Source organism: Rutilus rutilus (genome assembly GCF_951802725.1).
Source record: "Rutilus rutilus genome assembly, chromosome: 25".
Classification (NCBI taxonomy): Eukaryota; Metazoa; Chordata; class Actinopteri; order Cypriniformes; family Leuciscidae; genus Rutilus; species Rutilus rutilus.
In genome coordinates this window covers 1,499,243-1,519,440 of record NC_140229.1, presented here as the reverse complement: position 1 = coordinate 1,519,440, position 20,198 = coordinate 1,499,243, and the positions used below count along the sequence as shown (strand labels likewise).

The window sequence follows — 20,198 nt, the reverse complement described above, 5'->3', positions numbered from 1 at the left end:
CTGGCCTCTCCAGACGAACTACAGGATTACTCTCCTTCTAGACTCGTTTCAGATGCGATCACAATTTTAATTTTAATAATGCGTTTCCCTCATGCACTTTTTGATCACATTTAGGAATCGCATCCACTCGAGTCTCTTCAATCATTGCCATAATGTCAATCAGATGAGAGGGAACGGCTCATACTCATAATGCAGAAACACAAAGCCACAGACGCTAATCTCAGATTATCAGGCCTGTAATTACAATCATTCTCCATTTTCAGGGAATATATTTATTGCTAATCCTTCAGCGACAGAAACGGTGTCAAAGCAAAGAAGAAAAGCTTGAAACAATTAGATGTATACCCCGTGCCGTGGTTAAATATGCAACGGTTTGCTCGTGAGGAGGAGAACACAGAACGAATGTGGACGAGAAAACAAACAAGTGTGTGAGCGACTCGGGACGACAATGGAAGATTACATTACATCCTAATCCAGGTGCATAATCAGATTGTGTTTCCTTTTGAGTGGAGCGGATGACAAACCCTGCGGATCACACAACGGCTCGTGGCTTTGAGTCTGAACTTCATCTGCAGCGAGAGATAGCGCAGGTCTGCCCGATTAATGGAAGAATCACGGCATACTCACACACACACACACACACACACAGAGGAACAGATACAAGCGTCTGCTTCGCTATGGGACTATTAGACATGTAAAGGCCTGTGACTCAGGCTAAACGACAGAAGCTGTTATATATCACTAAAATATGCCTTTATTTGTTTGTTTACATATACATATTCATATAAACATATATATATATATATACACACACACACACAGGGCTCGATATTTAGCCTTTTCATGTGCTTGTCAAATTGGTCATTCACTTGTCCGAGTAAAAAATGTGCTTGTCCGGAATTATTATTATTATTATTATTTTTTGTGTCTAATTTATTCTGAAGCAATATTCTCATCAGCTTTGACATATTTAAATATTAATATTTATGATATGTTTACCTTTATAAAGGGCTTTTTTTATTTATTAAATATGCTTCATCTTTCATTTTAAATTCTTAAATTTTATCAATAAATTAAATTAGAATAAAAAAACACTATAGGGCTGTTACCAGTCAAATTAAATAATTTACACTGAAAAATTACAACTGCATTAAATAATGTTCTGAGATTGTTTAAAATATTTTCTGAATATACAAATAAGAAACGTTGGACAGAATGATGCTTTTAAACGCGAAACTAAACCACCAGTAGGTGGCGGCAGGTGACCGTCTTAATGAGCGAGTCATTGAGTCATTCATTCAAACGATTCGTTCAAACGGCTGATTCGTTCAAAAATGAGGCAGTTGTTTATGAATGAGTCATTGAATCTTTGACTCAACTGATTCGTTAAAAAGCTGAATCATTCAGTAATGAAACATGCGTGACGGTTCTTGGTTTGGAACTATTTTCGCTGCTGAAACGAAATCAATGTTGCGTCTAAAATGTAAGTGACTTAATATTAATTACTTGCTTACTTTATTGAACTGTCTTATGAAATCAGTGTCTCATTTTCAATTGTAATGGTATTCAGCACTCTTGGTCATGTGATGTTGCTTACCTGTATCATGTTTTATAAATATAAAAACACATGTTTACCGCAGTGTTAACTGAGTCTCTGTGTGTGTGAACTGCACTCGTTTGTTTCCATTGCTCCTCATGAGGCTGTGAGAGCCTCAACTTTCAACACAACCTTGTTACCGTCAGTACATTATATTAATATTCACTATCAATCGGCACTTACACTAAATGAATGAATGAATCATCCTCGCGTTTTGGTGATTCCCAAGTTATTTAGTGTTACTGACGTTTAAATTCAGGATACTTGTTCAGTTAAAATTCTCTCGTGTCACGATTCGATACACATCACGATACTGAACTCACGATACGATATTATTGCGATACTCCAAGACACATGATAAATGGTTAACAAAAAATGTACTGTTGATTAAAATGCTGAATTTGATATTACATTGTGTTTAAATGAATATGATGGACTTGGTGCTGAAACCCAATGAACAATAGAGACACCAGAATAACAATATTCATGATTCTGGAGCTGAAAATACTGAATTATTGTAGACAAACAAGCTTGATCTCTGTCACTGACTAGATATATTTAAAATAATGTATAACGTCGGCCACTTTTCACACAAATATTCCCCCATTGCATTATTATACATTATATTCAACATTATATATAGTGATTTAATGTAGTACTGACACTAACACTCAGAAAACTAGAATTTTTTCCTCACACAGAAATTTTCTTTAGGGTGAATTATACACAATACATATTATTGCATTTTTGTATTGCAATATATTGTGACAGCCCTAATAAAAACGTATTTTTAAAAAAAATCTGTGCCTCTGGCCTGAGCAAAAGAAACAGACAGGAAGACGACAGTGACGTTTGTGTTTCCACAGTTAATCTGGGTAATGGATGTGTTTCTTTACTCTAGCGGTGAGGTAAGCGTGAGCGTCGTCTGGCTGTCAGTGGTGGAGCCGAACACACACCTGACGTTCACTGCGGAGAGACTGATGAACACTGACTCAAACACACACACACACACACACACTTCCTCCTCACGCAGCAAACACACACACCTCCCATAACAGCCCACCGCTCACGACGCTCCTGAAGAGAGTGTGACAGCGACCGCCCACTTCTCTAGAACATTTTTAACATTCATTCAGTCCACAGGGATTTAATAAACTCTTCAATAAAGAGCCAAACTAACCAGATCTGAGATGAATCACAACGTTGTTAAAAGAAAAAAATGATCTGAAGAAAAAAAAAAAAATCATTCTCATCTCTTGAATGATGCATGCAAATCATGAATGATCGTACAATATACAACCAGGCCTACTGACTTACAGCATAAAGAAAATATACATATACATATACACTATAGTTCAAAGGTTTGGGGATTTTTTGGGAAATAATTAACGCTTTAAATCAGAATAGCTCACATTAAATTGATCAAAAGTGACAGTATATTTATAATGTCACAAAATAATTATATTTCAGATAAATGCTGTTCTTTTGAACTTTCTATTCATCAAAGAATCCTGAAAAAGAACATTTATGACGGTTTCCACAAAAATATGAACTCTTTTCAACACTGACAATAATCATAAATGTTTCTTGAGCATCAAATCATCACATTAGAGTGATTTGTGAAGGATCATGTGACACTGAAGACTGGAGTAATGATGCTGAAAATTGCACAGGAATAAATGACACTTTATTCATATTCACAGCTGTTTTACATTATAATAATATTTCACTATTTTTACTGTATTTGTGATCAGATAAATGCAGCCTTGGTGAGCAGAAGAGACTCTTCCAAAAGCATTGCACATCTTCCAGACCCCAAACTTTTGAATGAGATTGAAGTATATAGAATTGTACAAGACTAAAAGGATCTGCAATGCATCATGGGAGTGGTTTTCTCAGGATTATGGTACTAGTGTGGTTCAAATCAGCCATTAAAGTTTCTCTGAGAAGAAAGATAAACCCCACTTGTGTCTCTACAGAAGCACACATCATCACTGAACCACCGGCAGGTTATCGTCACCATCGCCGTCTCTGAATTACGAGTTGCACTTCCAGAAGCGACTGTTCAAACACGGATACTTCAGCAGGTTTTTAATCACAAAATGGACTGAAATAAATTGAATTGTGTTATTTTATTTGCACGTACGCTCTCTCTCTCTCTCTCTGGATGTAATTACCCAGAAGGCCGGTTGGTTATTTTATGTCATTAACAGCAGACCCGAGGCTCACGGTGAGCGTCATATTTACACTCTCCAAGAGAGAAAGAGCTCTTATTGCATTGTGTGATCCATGTAATTTCATTCCTGACTTGTTATTCTTCTCATTACGTGCCTGAATCCTTCCTCCGCACAACACAGAGAGACAGAGAAGAGCTCTGATGCGAACCGACACGCATCACGACCGGCTCAACATTCGGACACACTGAGACATGCATGTTTTTATGAGTCTATAACCCTAAAGAGACATGCTGACATGACCGAGATTAGCTTTGCACACTGAAAAAACTCATTTTCAACCAATTTCACAATTAATTACAAAGAAACGGCTGAAATAACATGCAATTTTGAAGTAGAAAGAGTGAAATTGTATGTTCAGCAACTCTTGATGTGTTGGCATTAGCTAATGCATTTAACAAAGGCTAATAAATGCTGTACAAACGTAACGCAGTTAATGTTAGTTAATAAAAATGTTCATGTTAGTTCAACTAATGTTGGCAGATCTTAATTCATCAGAGATCTAAGATTATGAAATGCTGTAGATAAATGCTTCAGTGTTAGTTCATGCTAACAATGTTTTTTTACAATGTAGACAAATATAAACTCACAAAAAATAAGAATTGAAAGATGGTGCAGATTATCATATGAATGCACTCACTAATATCAATACAAGTGTTGATGCGATAGATGCAAAAGAGGAAGAACAGAGATTGATATATGATGGCATCAGCTCAGATCTAATCATGTTTGAGCTGAACAACATAACGGCACAAACAATTGATGGAAGACAGAAAATAACTTCAGCAAAATATGCCAAGTGAAACGAAGCGGCGCCATCTGTGATGTACAGTTTTTCCCAACACAAATTGCTTTTAATGCGAGATCTTTCCGCTGCCAAAGTGTGCTGTTGTGCTGATCCAGGCCCGCGCTCCTTTAAAAGAAGAACTCGCTCCCTGAGTTTGGGGAATTGATGGGAAACGGCTCCCTTCTGATTGCGGCCCATTTGTTCTGTCAGCATTTCCACCTGCAATGAACTTCTGCTCGCTTAACTGGGCTTTTCCAGGTCAAGCGCGGTTCCTTTCAGAGCCGAATCAAAGGAAACGCTCTCAGCCAATCAACACGCTCCCTGGAGAGACCGCTCTGATGTGACCCAGAATGCTCACTCATGTTTGCTTAAGCGTCGCTAGACGGTCATTCAAAGAGCTTTTTACTTCAGATCCAGCTGATAAAAAACATGTGATGCTCAGCCACACATTTTACATTCATTCACTAGGCCGATAATATCACATATCCATGTCAAGTCACATTTATTTCTACACTCTTAAAAAATAAAGCCTCTTTATTGGCATTGGTGGTTTCATGAGACGGTCCTCACTGCAGAACACGAAATCCAGGGGGAGGAGTTGGATCCAGATCCAACTCCTCCCACCTTACATATACCTAAACCTACCCATCTCCACCCCCTGATCCCTAAACCCACCCCCTAAACCCACCAATCCCCACCCCTTATATCTGGATCCAACTCCTCCCACCTTGCATATACCTAAACCTACCCATCTCCACCCCCTGATCCCTAAACCCACCCCCTAAACCCACCAATCCCCACCCCTTATATCTGGATCCAACTCCTCCCACCTTGCATATACCTAAACCTACCCATCTCCACCCCCTGATCCCTAAACCCACCCCCTAAACCCACCAATCTCCACCCCTTATATCCAGATCCAACTCCTCCCACCTTGCATATACCTAAACCTACCCATCTCCACCCCCTGATCCCTAAACCCACCCCCTAAACCCACCAATCCCCACCCCTTATATCCAGATCCAACTCCTCCCACCTTGCATATACCTAAACCTACCCATCTCCACCCCCTGATCCCTAAACCCACCCCCTAAACCCACCAATCCCCACCCCTTATATCCAGATCCAACTCCTCCCACCTTACATATACCTAAACCTACCCATCTCCACCCCCTGATCCCTAAACCCACCCCCTAAACCCACCAATCCCCACCCCTTATATCTGGATCCAACTCCTCCCACCTTACATATACCTAAACCTACCCATCTCCACCCCCTGATCCCTAAACCCACCCCCTAAACCCACCAATCCCCACCCCTTATATCTGGATCCAACTCCGCCCCCTGGATCTCGTGTACTGCAGTGAGGTGCTACTGGGTTTCATGAAGAACTTTAACATCCGTGGAATCTGTCCACTGATTCCCACAAAAGGTTCTTTCGATTATTAAAAACGTGGTTCTTTGAAGAACTGATGATGGTTCTTCTCCGGAATCGCTGTGGAAGAAAACCTTTATTTTTAAGAGTGTAAAGCGCTTTATACAACAGAGAGTGTTTCACAGCCGTAATAAACAGGACAATACGTTGCAAAATTCATCAATTACGAAAAAAAATCAATTCAGCAATAAGCAGCTCATTATTATTATAGTGTCATTATTCAGCTCATTATTATAGTTATTAATATTTTTATTAGCTTTTATTTTTATATTTCTAGTTTTCATGTTACTTTTAGTTTTAACATTAGTTTTATGTTAAAGTTATTCCATTGTGTGTTTTTGCCATTTTATGTTTTTCTTTTTTTATCTCGCTATTTAGACTTAATTGAATTTTATTTCAGTTTTAGTTTTTATTTCCAGTTAATAATTTTAGTGCTTCAACTTAAACTTATATCAGTTTATTGCCAAGGCAACATTTCTAATTTTATAGTTAAATTTTTTCTGACTAATATTTACATTTTATTTTATTTTATTTTAGCTTTAACGATTTACGTTTACGATATTAACCCTGGTTCAATGATGATTTAATTCAGTCCAATAGAGTAAATTGTAAATGTTGCAAAGCTAATTTCATTATTCAGCTCAATTCAGTTCTCATCTGAGAGAGTTGAACAGATAATATTACTAAAATATTAATTAAACCCATATGCATCCATACATCTCATTTCTGAGTGCATTCATAACTCACAACTCACATATACGTCTGTTTCTTTTCCCCAGCCCAAACAGGAAATAAACTCTTTCCCTGTGGCCACAAACAAGCCAAATGTTCATTCTGTGATCTTTCAAAGCATTTGATGGCCTTTAGCAAACATCCAAACCCGAGTCTATAAAGCAGCGGCGCTGAATGAAAGACGCTCTTATCTGCACACGACCAAACGCTCACACTTCTCTACGATATCCCAGCAATCCTGCAATTTCCCCTTTTGACAACGAGCACGTGCGCATCCGTAACACAACATCCCATCCTCCTGCAAACATCCGGGGTGTTATTTAACATGCCCACGCCCTCAACGTCAAGGCGAGCGAGCTAAAGATAGTCTCAAGTTAATGGTGGTCGACATTACAAGTGTTAAGATGATTAAAAGAGCGGGAAAAACAGCCCGAGGCGTTCACATTAAACCCTCCTCCGAAATCTGTCCATTGAGTTTGTTAAGCCTGCCTGGAGGAGGTTTCGCTTGCGGATTTGCATCAAATTGTTGCATCCTACTCTTTGTTATTGTAAAGATGGACGATTTAAAGGGGAAAAGACTGGATGCTTTGAGAAAATCCTTTACAGCTGCCATCTATTAATCCTGTTTAGCTAAAACTTTAGGACGAGTTTGTCTGACAGCCCACTCCGGCTAAAATCGATGCCTGAATCAATATGTCCCGTGTAGCTAAATAGGAATTAACAGGTGGCCGCTGAGGTAAATGTTTCTGAACGAAGTCTGACATTTAGTCGAGGTGATTGAGTTATCTACACATCAGTCGGCCAGGAGTTTACCTTTGCTTTGGCCCCTGTAACAAACGTTAATCTCTAATTGGATATAAAACTCATCAGGAGAGTGCTGGTGTGCGGAGATCAAGTCCTGAGAGAGTCTCGATCGCCCCCAGTATTGGTCCCAGTGTAGATCATAAACCATGAAGTCTAATGGACGCGATGGAAACTAAACAATCAAATTACACTTCAAATAAAAAAAAATTCCGAAGATGTTTTCAGTCATTTTAGGTCGTTTTTATCACGCTGATGTAAGTTTAAGTGTTCGGGTTTTTAGTTTTTTTTGGTGTTAGTTAGTTATGTGTGACCCTGGATCACGTCACCAGTCACGAGGCACACGGGTATATCTGTGGCAATAGCCAACAATACATTCAATGGGTCAAAATTATAGATTTTTATTAAGTAAAGATCATGTTCCATGAAGATATTTTGTAAATTTCCTACCGTAAATATATAAAACATGTATTTTTGTGAGTGAATGCAGCACAATCATGAACATGGACAACTTTAAAGGAGATTTTCTCAATGTTACGATTTTTTTGCTCCCTCAGATTCCAGATTTTCAATAGTTGTATCTCGACCAAATATTATCCTATCCTAACAAACCACACATCAGTGGAAAGCTTATTTATTCAGCTCTCAATTTAAAAAAATGGACCCATGTGACTGGTTTTGTGGTCCAGGGTCACATTTGATGCTATAAAAACGGGAATGTGACGTCATGATTGACAGCTGTGATTGACAGCTCCTCTAAGCGAAGTATCACTGAGGCACCAACAGACTTTTTGGGGGATTTTCAGGAAGAGATTTGGAGCTTCAGCTTTAATTTCTACATGTCCATAACTGTTTACTTCACACTGACATAATGAGTTGTTCTGCAGTAACTGTACAAACGGTTTTTGCAAGAGTGTGTGTGTGTGTGTGTGTGTGTGTGTGTGTGAGAGAGTGTGTGTGTGTGTGTGTGTGTGTGTGAGAGTGTGTGTGAGGGCGGGGCCTTGATATCGTGACTCCACTTCACTACTGTGCAGAATCAGGTCCCAAATCAGCGCAAGATGTCAGCGTAATATTAGGACTTTGACGGCTTCACTTTTCGCTAGGCTTGCTACGATAGTTGGTGTTACCGGTGTTTCAGAAGCAACACCGGTTACATCACTTGCCCACTGTGGCTTGATTTTTAAATTTTTTTAATAAAGTCATTTAGTTCAGTTAGAGAACAGACACTACAATTAAAAACTGAAGGTGTCTGCTTAACAAGTTGCGAGTCGAGCGAGAGTCTCAGCACAGATCAGCAGCAGGAGTCAGAGTTCAGCACGAGAGTGAGGAGCTGAAGATGATGGAGGAATATTTGGTGTCAAAGCGAAATGTAAAAAGAAAGTGAATTGTCATTGTACTGTATTGTTGTTGTGTCTTTAATTAAGAATAATAGGCTGATGAAACCACCATTCAAGCAATCCGCCCCCAAGTTCGTGCTAATTTGAAAGCGAAACTAAAATGCGCACGGCTGCACATGTCCACGGACGCGGAGCGAGCAGAACAGAGCGTTTTCAGTTCTCTACTCTGGAAAAACGCTCGCTCTGCTCCGCATCATTATGAATGCCCGTATGGACGCGCACATTTTACTCTCGTCTTCAAATTAGCGATTTAAAACCCCCACGTTACACGTGGATTAACCGGTGGGAAAACATCCTCACCGTCACATCCCTACTTTTCACCAATGGAAGAGAGTGAAGGGGCGTCGTCCATCTTTTTTTACAGTCTATGTGTGGGGACGAATAAACCCGTACCTCAGCAGCAGGAACTCCTTCAGGCGGGCGGCACTGGAGAAGCACTTCCTGTTCGAGAGACACTTCCTTTCCCAGAGGCTCCTGGTCAAAGGTTTTCCTGAGATCTACGAGAGAAACACAGAATCGTGTGAATGCAGACGACCGAGCGCATCATCCAGGAAACTACAGTATCGTTCAAAAGTTTGAAATTATGCATTTATTTGATTCAAAATAGTGAAATGTTATTACAATGTAAATCAGCTGTTTTCTATGTGAATATACAGTAAAGTGTAATTTATTCCTGTGATCAAAGCTGAATTTTCAGCATCATTACTCCAGTCTTCAGTGTCACATGATCCTTCACAAATCATTCTAATATGATTATTGGAGTAAAAATTGGAGTCAAGATTTTTTTTTTTAAAGAATAAAAATCTTTACAAAAAAAACAAATTTAAATATAAAATTTACATTTCGATGTCAATTCGTTTTTGATAAAGATGTTAAAACTTTTTTAGTACTGCCAAATGGAATTGTTTAAAATAAAAACTAAAAAATAGTTGAAAATAGAAATTCTTAAATCTCACATGGTTCTGTATATGTGCAAAATCTAAAAAAGAAATTGCAACAAACAACAAATACATAAATAGTTTTTCTGAAAATTAAAACGCAAAATGTTTTTATTACATACAGTAATCACTTTGTAAATCCTCCTGTGGTAAAAACAAAGCATGTGTAAATTCATAAGTCGACACCATTGCTGAGTATTTCCTCCTTAAAACTGCAGTGAACCAAAGACAGTCTCAAACACACGCTTTGAAATCGCTGGTGTTTCTGACGTCACAAACTACCTTGTAACCAATCAGATCAACGTGTGATCGTCAACCAGTGGATCTCTGAGCTGAGTGAGTGAGTGGAGGCGGGGCTCATTTGCATATTCATAGAACCGCGCATACTAAATGAGGCGACGGTGTCGAGTTACATTCAAGATATTTTAAGGCACAAAGAAACATTTTTCAAGGAAAAAACATTTAAATATGTCATTTTAGTGATCAAAGATGAGTTTTAAGGGATCAAATAACTGACTACAGGGGGACTAAATAATCTAGTGACTTAAATACTTTTCTTTGGAATGGGCAGAAAGCAAACGCTGCATCAAATGAATGAGTTTGGCATCAGTGCAGAAGCAGCTTCACTTTGACAACGGAGTTAAAATAAAACTCAAAGCATTAATGCATTATGGATATGATTGTGTGAGTGACCTTTGAAGATGTTGAAGAACCTAAAAGGGTTGGACACACATTTACATTTAATCATTTAGCAGATGCTTTAATCCAAAGAATATTAGGCTGCTGTCACTTTAAGAGTTGTCAAATAGTTACACACACACATGTCAAATAGTAAAGAATAGAAAAGGTAAATGCTAGTATTTAATACACACGCCGCATCCAAACGAGTCCTATTAGTAATCAGTAAAGTTTCAACTCATTTCTGCTGTCCCACACGGGTCTATTCTCCAGCCGTAGCATTAGATGCTGATCCTAGGATGTAATATTTAACAGTTCTGCCCATCTTTCCCTCAAACATCTCCTCTCAGCTTCTGTGAGTCCAGCGGAAGCTGCTGGAATACAGATGTGTGTGTTTTCATTCAGCATTCGCTCCTCGCTATCCTCATGCTTTCCTGGGTACATATTTGACTTCCAGCGTGAATAAAGCATTGGGACGAGGACCGTGTGGCGGCACATGCTGATGGCCAGCGTTTTCACAAGTGCTGTAATGAGTTTTGTGCTTCAACCTGAATATTAATGCGATTAGACGGCTTAACACTGACTTTACACAACTCTCAGTGTTGTACATCAGGCTTTCTTACGCCAGTTTCATTGAGAGCATGTGGATCAGAGGATTTTCCACACCATATTTCCTGCTTATCTGCCGTCACTGTCATTTACACATTCATCATCGGTTCATGATGGGAAAACGGTGTCATGAAGACAAATGGGTTCAGACTCATTTCTCTGTGAGTGAAAGAAACATCATACACACAGATACACACTCGGCTCAATGATTCCTCCTATAGAGGTTATGCACTGACGTCACTTTCCTGCCGGACTGAGTGGCAGAAGAGCTGCGGAGTGACTGGATTTAATAGAGGAAACTGTGAAAACGCCAGTGAAATGATTATCAGTTTAAACTAAAGACTCGATATAGTGTTTCTTACAACTCACCACAGATCCAGTGATCATGGATATTCACATGCAGCAGGAATCGTGTTTCCTGACATTTATATGAGCCTGATTTCAACGCTGGAGAAATACATAAAGCACATTTGCCTGTGAACGCTTTATATAAATATAATATAGGTCTAAATCCATGTGATCATTCATATCAGTGTTATATATATCATCATATCGTCCAGCACTAAAACTGGTGTAGTTTTTTGTCAGTGTTCATTTAAAAACATCCAATTATGCAGAATATACGATGGTAAATATTTAATTGATGAGTTGTCAATACACTATATAACAATACACTATATATGGTGTTATTTTACCCCTAAATTCAGAATATTGAGACAAATGAAGACTGTAAATGCAGCTTTCTCTGCCTGGATCCAGTGGTTTCTGTGAATCGCAGTGATTTATTTGCTTCTCTGTTCTGTATCTTTCAGCAGTCTGTGAAAATATACATCAGATTTCTGCTCAAATCTATTTATACAGTCGATCTCAAAGCTCTTTCCCGTTTAAGATGCGTTTCGTGTGTTTTTCGTGGCATTCACGCTGAAAACAAATGCTGCCACTCAGTGTTTCTGCCACTCAGTGTGTGTAACTGCAGTCACGTGACATCACGCGCATACCCTCTATTAGCTAGTAGTGCTACACATGGGCTGTGTCTCAAAGCCTAGTCAGCTCCCTACCTAGAAAGCATGAGTTTGGACAGGCAAATTACGAAAGTTCAAACAAAATCGAAACTAATCTCTCACGTGCATAATCTAATCAATGATTGTAAGCGACATAAAACGTGCCTATTATAACAAATATTTTAAAAAGACACTCTAAAAATATGTGTCTATATCAAGCGCCAACCTTCCAGTCTCTCTTGAATCTAACACTGAAGAGACTTAAACTGCAGTTCATCCACTGGCCACTAGAGACAGGTTGTCAATCCCATAAACCCCCATGTTAAAATGCCCAACTTTACAGCAGAAGAAAACATGTTTACAGCCTGGTGCAAAAACTGGTTTTGGTCTATATTGCTAATTTTGTCCTTCATGAAAACTGTTAGGGGGGTGAATTTTTTTTATAACTTATAAGTTTAAATTATATTAAGCCTTAAAGTTCTGCATAATTAAGGGCGTGGCCACTTGAGTGACAGGTGGATTGCCGCTGATGTCACTACTAGCCGTTTGTCTGCTGTGTGTTAGCGTCACGTCACCTCAGCTAATCCGCCTCGCTGCACATTGTCGTTCATCCGGGAGTGACGCGCGGCCAAGATGGCGACGGCCGGCTCCGCCCACTTTGGGCTTCAGAAACGCCCCTTCATAATTTCTGTCTAGGTCATGTCACTGTTAGTCAAGTTCTTGTGTTTCTTTGACTCTTAACAAATCTAGATGACTTTGTCACATCTATGTCAGCGAATGAGAAGAGGGCGGAGCTGCAGGAATGATTGACAGCTCCTGTCAGTCAGTCAGAAGGCCGGTTGTACTCGCGCGCGTTTCTCCCTCGCTGACAGTGATGGATGAGCCGATCCCACACACTCCTCTGGGCCTCCTCCATCACACACTCCCTCCATCTCAGTCTATCTCCTCTACGCCTGTCCACGAGGGCCACAGAGGAGGAGAGATTTCACTGCTACTCTAATAAAAATCCAATATTTCTCTGCGTTCCCACACGCGCTGGAAGAGGTGAGATCAGGAGTGTGTCTCCATTACACTTATATTATATTCCGCTGGAGGAGTCGAGTGTATAGTGTGTGTCTGCTCTCTCCAAAGAGATCAACAACACCGAACCTGAAGAGAAAATGACAATCAAGTAAAACCCCATTTAAGGGAAGTCAGTCAGTAGCCGTCCTGGTCACGCTCTCTGTGTAGGACACAGATTTAGGACAGCTCAAACTGCTAGTGTGGGGAAATACAGAAAGACTTTGTTAAAATTACAAAAATATGTTTTCATTTTATTTTATTTTTTATTAAAATCAGATTTCTCTCAGAATCAATTCTCTTCAGCTAAAATTTTTAGGTTGGTACAACACACAGAGATACTCTCTCTCACACACACACACACACACTCACACACACTCACTCTCACACACACACACACACAGATACTCTCTCTCTCTCTCTCTCACACACACACACACACACACAGAGATACTCACACTCATTCACACACACACACACACACACACTCTCTCTCTCTCTCTCACACACACACACACACACACAGATACACTCTCTCTCTCTCTCACACAAACACACAGATACACACATTCACACACACACAGATACACACTCTCTCTCTCTCTCTCTCTCTCTCTCTCTCTCACACACACACACACACACATTCTCTCTCTCACACAGATGCACTCACACACACACACACATTCACACACACACACACACACACACACACACACACACACACACACACACACAGTCAGTCCAGTAGGAGTATCAGTGAGGATCCTGCAGTAAGACTCTGTAACTCCAGGAACTCTGGGATACAGGATCTAATCCAGACATTCACCAGCAGCGGTCGACCTGAGCAGCGTTACACACACACACACACACACACACACACACACACACACACACACACACACACACACACACACACACACACACACACACACACACACACACACACACACACACACACACACACACACACACTCCTCATATCTGGGAGAATCTCACAGAAAACGTCAAGAACCACTTCAGCTCGCATCTCTCTCTCTGCGCTTCGGGTAAAATAATTGACATTTATCATCATGAAAATCAAGCCAGTTTTAGATCCATCAAGACATTATACTCATGACAATTGAGCAAATTCATATTCATCATGGTAATATTTGCTGCAATGTGATTTATGTTAATTAGAATAGAATTAGCAATTAATTACTGTAACAAAAAAACCAGTAAAGAAATACTAATGAGAAAAACATATGATTGTATTACAGTATGACTGAGAAACTCGTGAACATAATAATACCATATCGTAAAAAAGCTTAATAGCTAAAAATAGGATTCATCTTCTTCACAGTAAATATCATATTTTGTGTTAATTGGCCTGTTTTTGGGATCATATTTCTCTCAGCTCACATGCAAAAGAGAATTTGCTTAAATTTGGACCTGCGGCGCCGAATCAAAGACCCAAACGAGCCGTAACAGGAGACGTGTTTGCTGGAGTCAATGCAGGCAGGATAAAAGAAACGTTTCATACATATTTGATGGATGGATTATAATAACGCTTATGAAACTGAGCCAGTGGTTGTTAACAGAGTGTTATAGTTGTGTTGGACAGAAACTGGCATACAGTGTGTTCTTTATGATAAACAAGTTGGGTTGCTGTTTAAGCAGAAGCTCTGAAACATGTGTTTGTGCTCTCGGTACAGGGAATCATGGGAAGTTTGGTAGTGTACAGGCTGCCGGAAGCTCTTCTGTGCTTTTACATATGAATTATTGTTGCACACAGGGCTGCTATATACAGTCAAACCAAAACTTATTCAGACGCCTTCAACATTTCTCACATTATCAGTTTATTCGCTATAGTTTAGAAAATGGTAATGAAATATGAGCAGAACTCAGTTGATATTTGACTGGTTTTGTCCGTCCTTCTGTTAGACTGTCTCACACATGAATTATGTTGAATATCTGTCAGCTGTTAAATTTAACTACACAATTCGCCTTTGGCTAAGCCACACCCTAGAATGTAGATTGACCAATCACAGCGCAGCCAAGAACGAGCTCCCACAGAGGTCCGACACTTTTTCACAGCGCTCCATTGACTTTAACACAGGCGTCTCATATTTTTGGTCTCGGCAGGCTATTACCGTCGTAGTTTTATCAAAAATATGGTTAAACGTTGTGCCTGGGGCATTTATAACACATATACGCGTTTCCCAGAGAGGTTGGAGGGGGGTGTCCATTTTTCTCCCTTCCCAAAACCGAAGTCAAATCCTGACAAGTGTCATCTTTGGATTAAACTGTGTGGACGTCCTCACAGTCAGCTAAACCCCTCAAGGATCAACAAGCACACTTTTGTGTGCTTTAGGTACATTTTGCTTTTAACCTTACTGTGAAGTTATACTAGTTAGACAGTTTTATGCTGTTTTAGGTTATGATTTCGGTTCTCTACCCTAATTAATGAAGAATCAAGGTGCTAGCAAGCAAGCTTAGCGATAGTTTAGTTATCACGTAAGTCAGGATTGTATGTTTTGACTAGAGGCTGGATGTTAGCTAACTTTGTTATTCAAGATACAAACACCTAACGTTAATGTTGTGTGGTAGTTGTGGTAGTTTTGAAGGTGACTAACGTTACCGCCACCGTGTTGACACAGTCGAACAATATGAAGTTGTCGGACGTAGCAACAGTAACTAAGGGGGCCGGGGCTTAGCCAAAGGTGAATTAGATAATACCAGTTTAGCTCAACCAATCACCAAGCAATGCTTCATTTTGTTCAGTCTGTGTGTAAAAAGAGCATTAGCAATTAAAGACAAAACACTTCAGCGAAACATGATCAGCTCAAAGTGTCCGAATCATTTTTGCTCCCAAATTGTGATAATTTTTTACTGGTAGTCTCTGTATGAAGAATATTTGGGTATAATATGTCACAGTTTACTTTATTTTGCTCTCCTCACTCACATAAATGAACTATAGTGTCCTGCACACACTAGTGAAAACATATAAAAAATTATATCTGGTGTCTGAATAATTTTTGGTTTGACTGGACATTATTTTTAAAGAAAGAAAACTTTGAAAAGTTTTCCGAAATGAAATTCAGGCCCTGAATGGCCTCATGCATGTGACGTGAGGTCAGGAGGCGTTGAGATGGTCTCGAGAGCGCATCATCATCATCAGGTCGGTCCTCCTGAAGGCCGATGTTCGTCATTGAAGAGAAGCGCTCAGTGAGACGGCGCTGAGTGAGACGAGAGATGAAGGACGCGGGTTTGTCGAAATCAGAGACAGAAGCTGCCCTGCGGGTCTCACAACAAACCAAGGTCACAACAGAGAGAGACTGCCAACAGCACACACACACACACACACACACACACACACACACGTATGCACGCACACACACACACACACACACACACATATATATACACACACGTATGCACGCACACACACACACACACACACACTCTCTCTCTCTCATACACACACACTCTCTCTCTCTCACATACACACACACACACACACTCACACTCTCTCTCTCTCACATACACACACACTCTCTCTCTCTCACATACACACACTCTCTCTCTCTCTCACATACACACACACTCTCTCTCTCTCACATACACACACACTCTCTCTCTCACATACACACACACACACACACACTCTCTCTCTCTCTCACATACACACACACACACACACACACACTCTCTCTCTCTCACATACACACACTCTCTCTCTCTCTCACATACACACACACTCTCTCTCTCTCACATACACACACACTCTCTCTCTCTCACATACACACACACTCTCTCTCTCTCACATACACACACACACACACACACACACACACACACACACACACTCTCTCTCTCTCTCTCTCTCACATACACACACACACACACACACACACTTTATATATTTTATTTGATTCCACATTATTTGAGTCAAATTTCATTAGGAATCACATTTTTTTGAATAATCCAACAGATTAAAACAAATTGTTATGGATTATACAGTTCTGTGGGTTCAGGAAACATCGCCTTCTCCACATAAACATAAACATAAACATAAACATAAACATAAACATAAACATGCTTCCTGTGGTTGCTGAGATTGAACAGTTCATCGCTGCTGTTTTTCCCCTGTCTTAGAAATCCCCCCCCAATGCAAAGTCCACGGACACACACACACACACACTCGGATCGCCAGCCTGTGTACATGACCTACACTACTAAACACTACACGCATACACACACACACACACACACTCGGATTGCCAGCCTGTGTACATGACCTACACTACTAAACACTACACACATACACACACACACACACAGAGAGAGAGAGGCTGTCTATTCATATCAGCAAATATTAGAAGAAACACAACATTATTCTGATCACTTATTACATTCAACGACTGAAATGCCACAGAAGAGCCGCCGCATGAACGTCACGTCAAATCACATCAAACGATCTGAAGAGAATAAACCGTTTGCTCTCAAGACAAAACACCCATCATCTGTGATGTTAAACAACAGTGTCAGCTGAGACACACACACACACACACACACACACACAGTATGTATATATACAGTAGCTTTCATACTAGGGGTGTAAGAAAAAATCGATACACATGAGTATCGCGATATTTTATTTTGCAATACTGTTTTTTTTTTTTTACGTCCAAAAATATTCATGGTAAGACGGTGGTTCACGTTTATGTTGTTTAAAAGGCTCGCCGAACGGTGCGTGTCCACTGGCACGGAGCGAGCGGAGCAAGCGTTTTCAATTCATTCCATGGAAGTCGAGCTTCACGCTCAGCAGTGCAGGACCGGAGAAAGCGTTGAGAGCGACTGAGAGCGTCAAAAGGTTGGGCAGTTCTCGACTTTATGCAAATATCAAGCGAAAAACGCGGTCGGCAGTTTATGATGGATTTAGTGCGTAAATCATTTTGTTTACAAATTAGATGCTTTGCAGTTGTTTATATATGTTAAAGATTTTATTTTGGATGTGTTTATTGTTATTATATTGGCTGGGTTTATAAAATTGAAAGGATCTTTGCTTGGTGCATTTGGAAACAAAGCTTGTCTATTTCTAAATGTAATCGCGTGCATGATGATTATACTGTCCGTGTGTTGAAAAAAACAAACACACTCGTAACAGACACACCCCAAAGCGGAGACGTTACAGCGTTGCCAGCGGCACCGAGCGTAGTTTTGCCGCTGTAGTGGACGCGCACCGTGAAGCTGCGTTCACACCAAACGCGAATAGAGTGTCTGGCGCGAGTGATTTCAATGTTAAGTTAATGCAAAGACGCGTTTACTCGCGTCTGTAGGTCCTGTGGCACGAATGAGGCGTTTAGCGCGGCAGACGTTAATTTGCCTCATTCGCGCGTCCAGTTCTTTTAAAATCTTTTATCAAATAAAAACTTGATTTCAATAGGCCTATATGACACATTCATTTTGTTCTCTTTCATTCATTTTCGTCCAGTTCACGTTGTTGTTTTGTATTGTGACAGGGGCTCTGTATTTTCTTTTATTATGGCCTACTTGAGAAATATACAAATTTGCTCACTATAATAAGAACCTGTGAACCACAATACCAAACTGGCAGTCTGATTTTCTGTGAACTGAATTGTTAACCTAAAGTAAACTTCTTTGACTTTTATGCACATCATGTCTTTTTTTTTATATAATTTTTTCTAAAATTATAGTCCTACTTTAAAAAAATCCCAATATATCGCCTAATGCACAGTATCGAAATATATTGCAATATATTGAATCGTGACCCATGTATCGTGATACGTATCGTATCGCCAGATTCTTGCCAATACACAGCCCTATTTCATACATGTTTAAAAGTGGTTTTTAAATAGTGTAGTAAATTTGACATATCAAATATTTATGAGACATATTTACAGTGGTCTGGCTGCTGATATAAAACTAAGCAGCATTGTGAATTATTACAGTGTTTTAATTTAATCTCAGTAAACCAGCAGAAGCGCTGTTAGAGTTGTGAACGCATTCATTTATGTGGGTCGGTTCTGTTGAGCGGCCCGTTTTAGTGAATCGTTACCAACATTCGTTAGCATCACTCAAAAATCATGTGGAACTGAACAGGCTAAAGGAAGCGTATATTTAATAACTTATATTTGAGTCAGAATATATACTATTCTACATGGAACAGATAAATAAGTCTAAGATTAATTTAACTACTTTACTTGCATCTACAATCTATTTTTTGAAGCAACATTAGTTGTTTGGATGAAATGATGTTTCCACATTAGAAAAAAAGTGTCAGAAACAGCTTTATCACACGGACATGAGCGCTGCACGTCCACGTGTGTGTGTGTGTGTGTGTGTGTGTGTGTGTGTGTGTGTGTGTGTGTGTCGTCAGCGAGCGCATCGGGGGCCATTACAGTAATAACTGGAGGTTTAAAGCGTGAGTCAGTCTCCGCTCGGCGCTGGGATTGGCAGTCTAAACAACTCAGTCCAATTACCAGCGTTTTCATTCCATTACAGACCTTCCCTCGAGGCCCGGTTGACACACACACAATCGTGGCACAATTAATGTGTTGTGTTCTGACACACGTGAGCTTGAGACGACGGACTGCAAATCAGTCCACCGCTCACGCCAGTTCAGAGACTGGATTTCTGCCTTCTTTAGTAGGAAACACTGCAGTCGCTCTCAGTGTTATCTTGATGAATCAAAGAGGCCATCTTGTTTTCAGGCTCTACTAGAACAGGTTTTCCTGCTTGAATGTTGATTATTTTCCTCATATTCTCCATTGTTGCGGCTCCTCTCTTCCCAGTCTGTCAGTAACGCTCTGTTTACTTCCTGTCTCTATGAAGCCCCTCCTTCTGAAAAGCACACTGTGCTCTGATTGGTCGGCTGGAGCAGTGTGTTGTGATTGGTCGAGCGCTTCGAGTGTGTTTGGGAAAGTC

The 20,198-nt window shown here is 40.0% G+C and overlaps 1 protein-coding gene across 2 annotated transcripts in view; it reads right to left on the bottom strand.

Moving 5' to 3' along the window:
- The window catches only part of unc5cb (unc-5 netrin receptor Cb), a 205,056-nt gene that overhangs the window by 68,384 nt on the left and 116,474 nt on the right, over positions 1-20,198 (bottom strand). For both annotated transcript variants that reach the window (XM_084400255.1, XM_084400256.1), the window contains exon 4: positions 9,377-9,480. In XM_084400255.1, the coding sequence (XP_084256381.1) occupies positions 9,377-9,480 (104 nt within the window). The remainder of the gene's footprint in view (positions 1-9,376; positions 9,481-20,198) is intronic.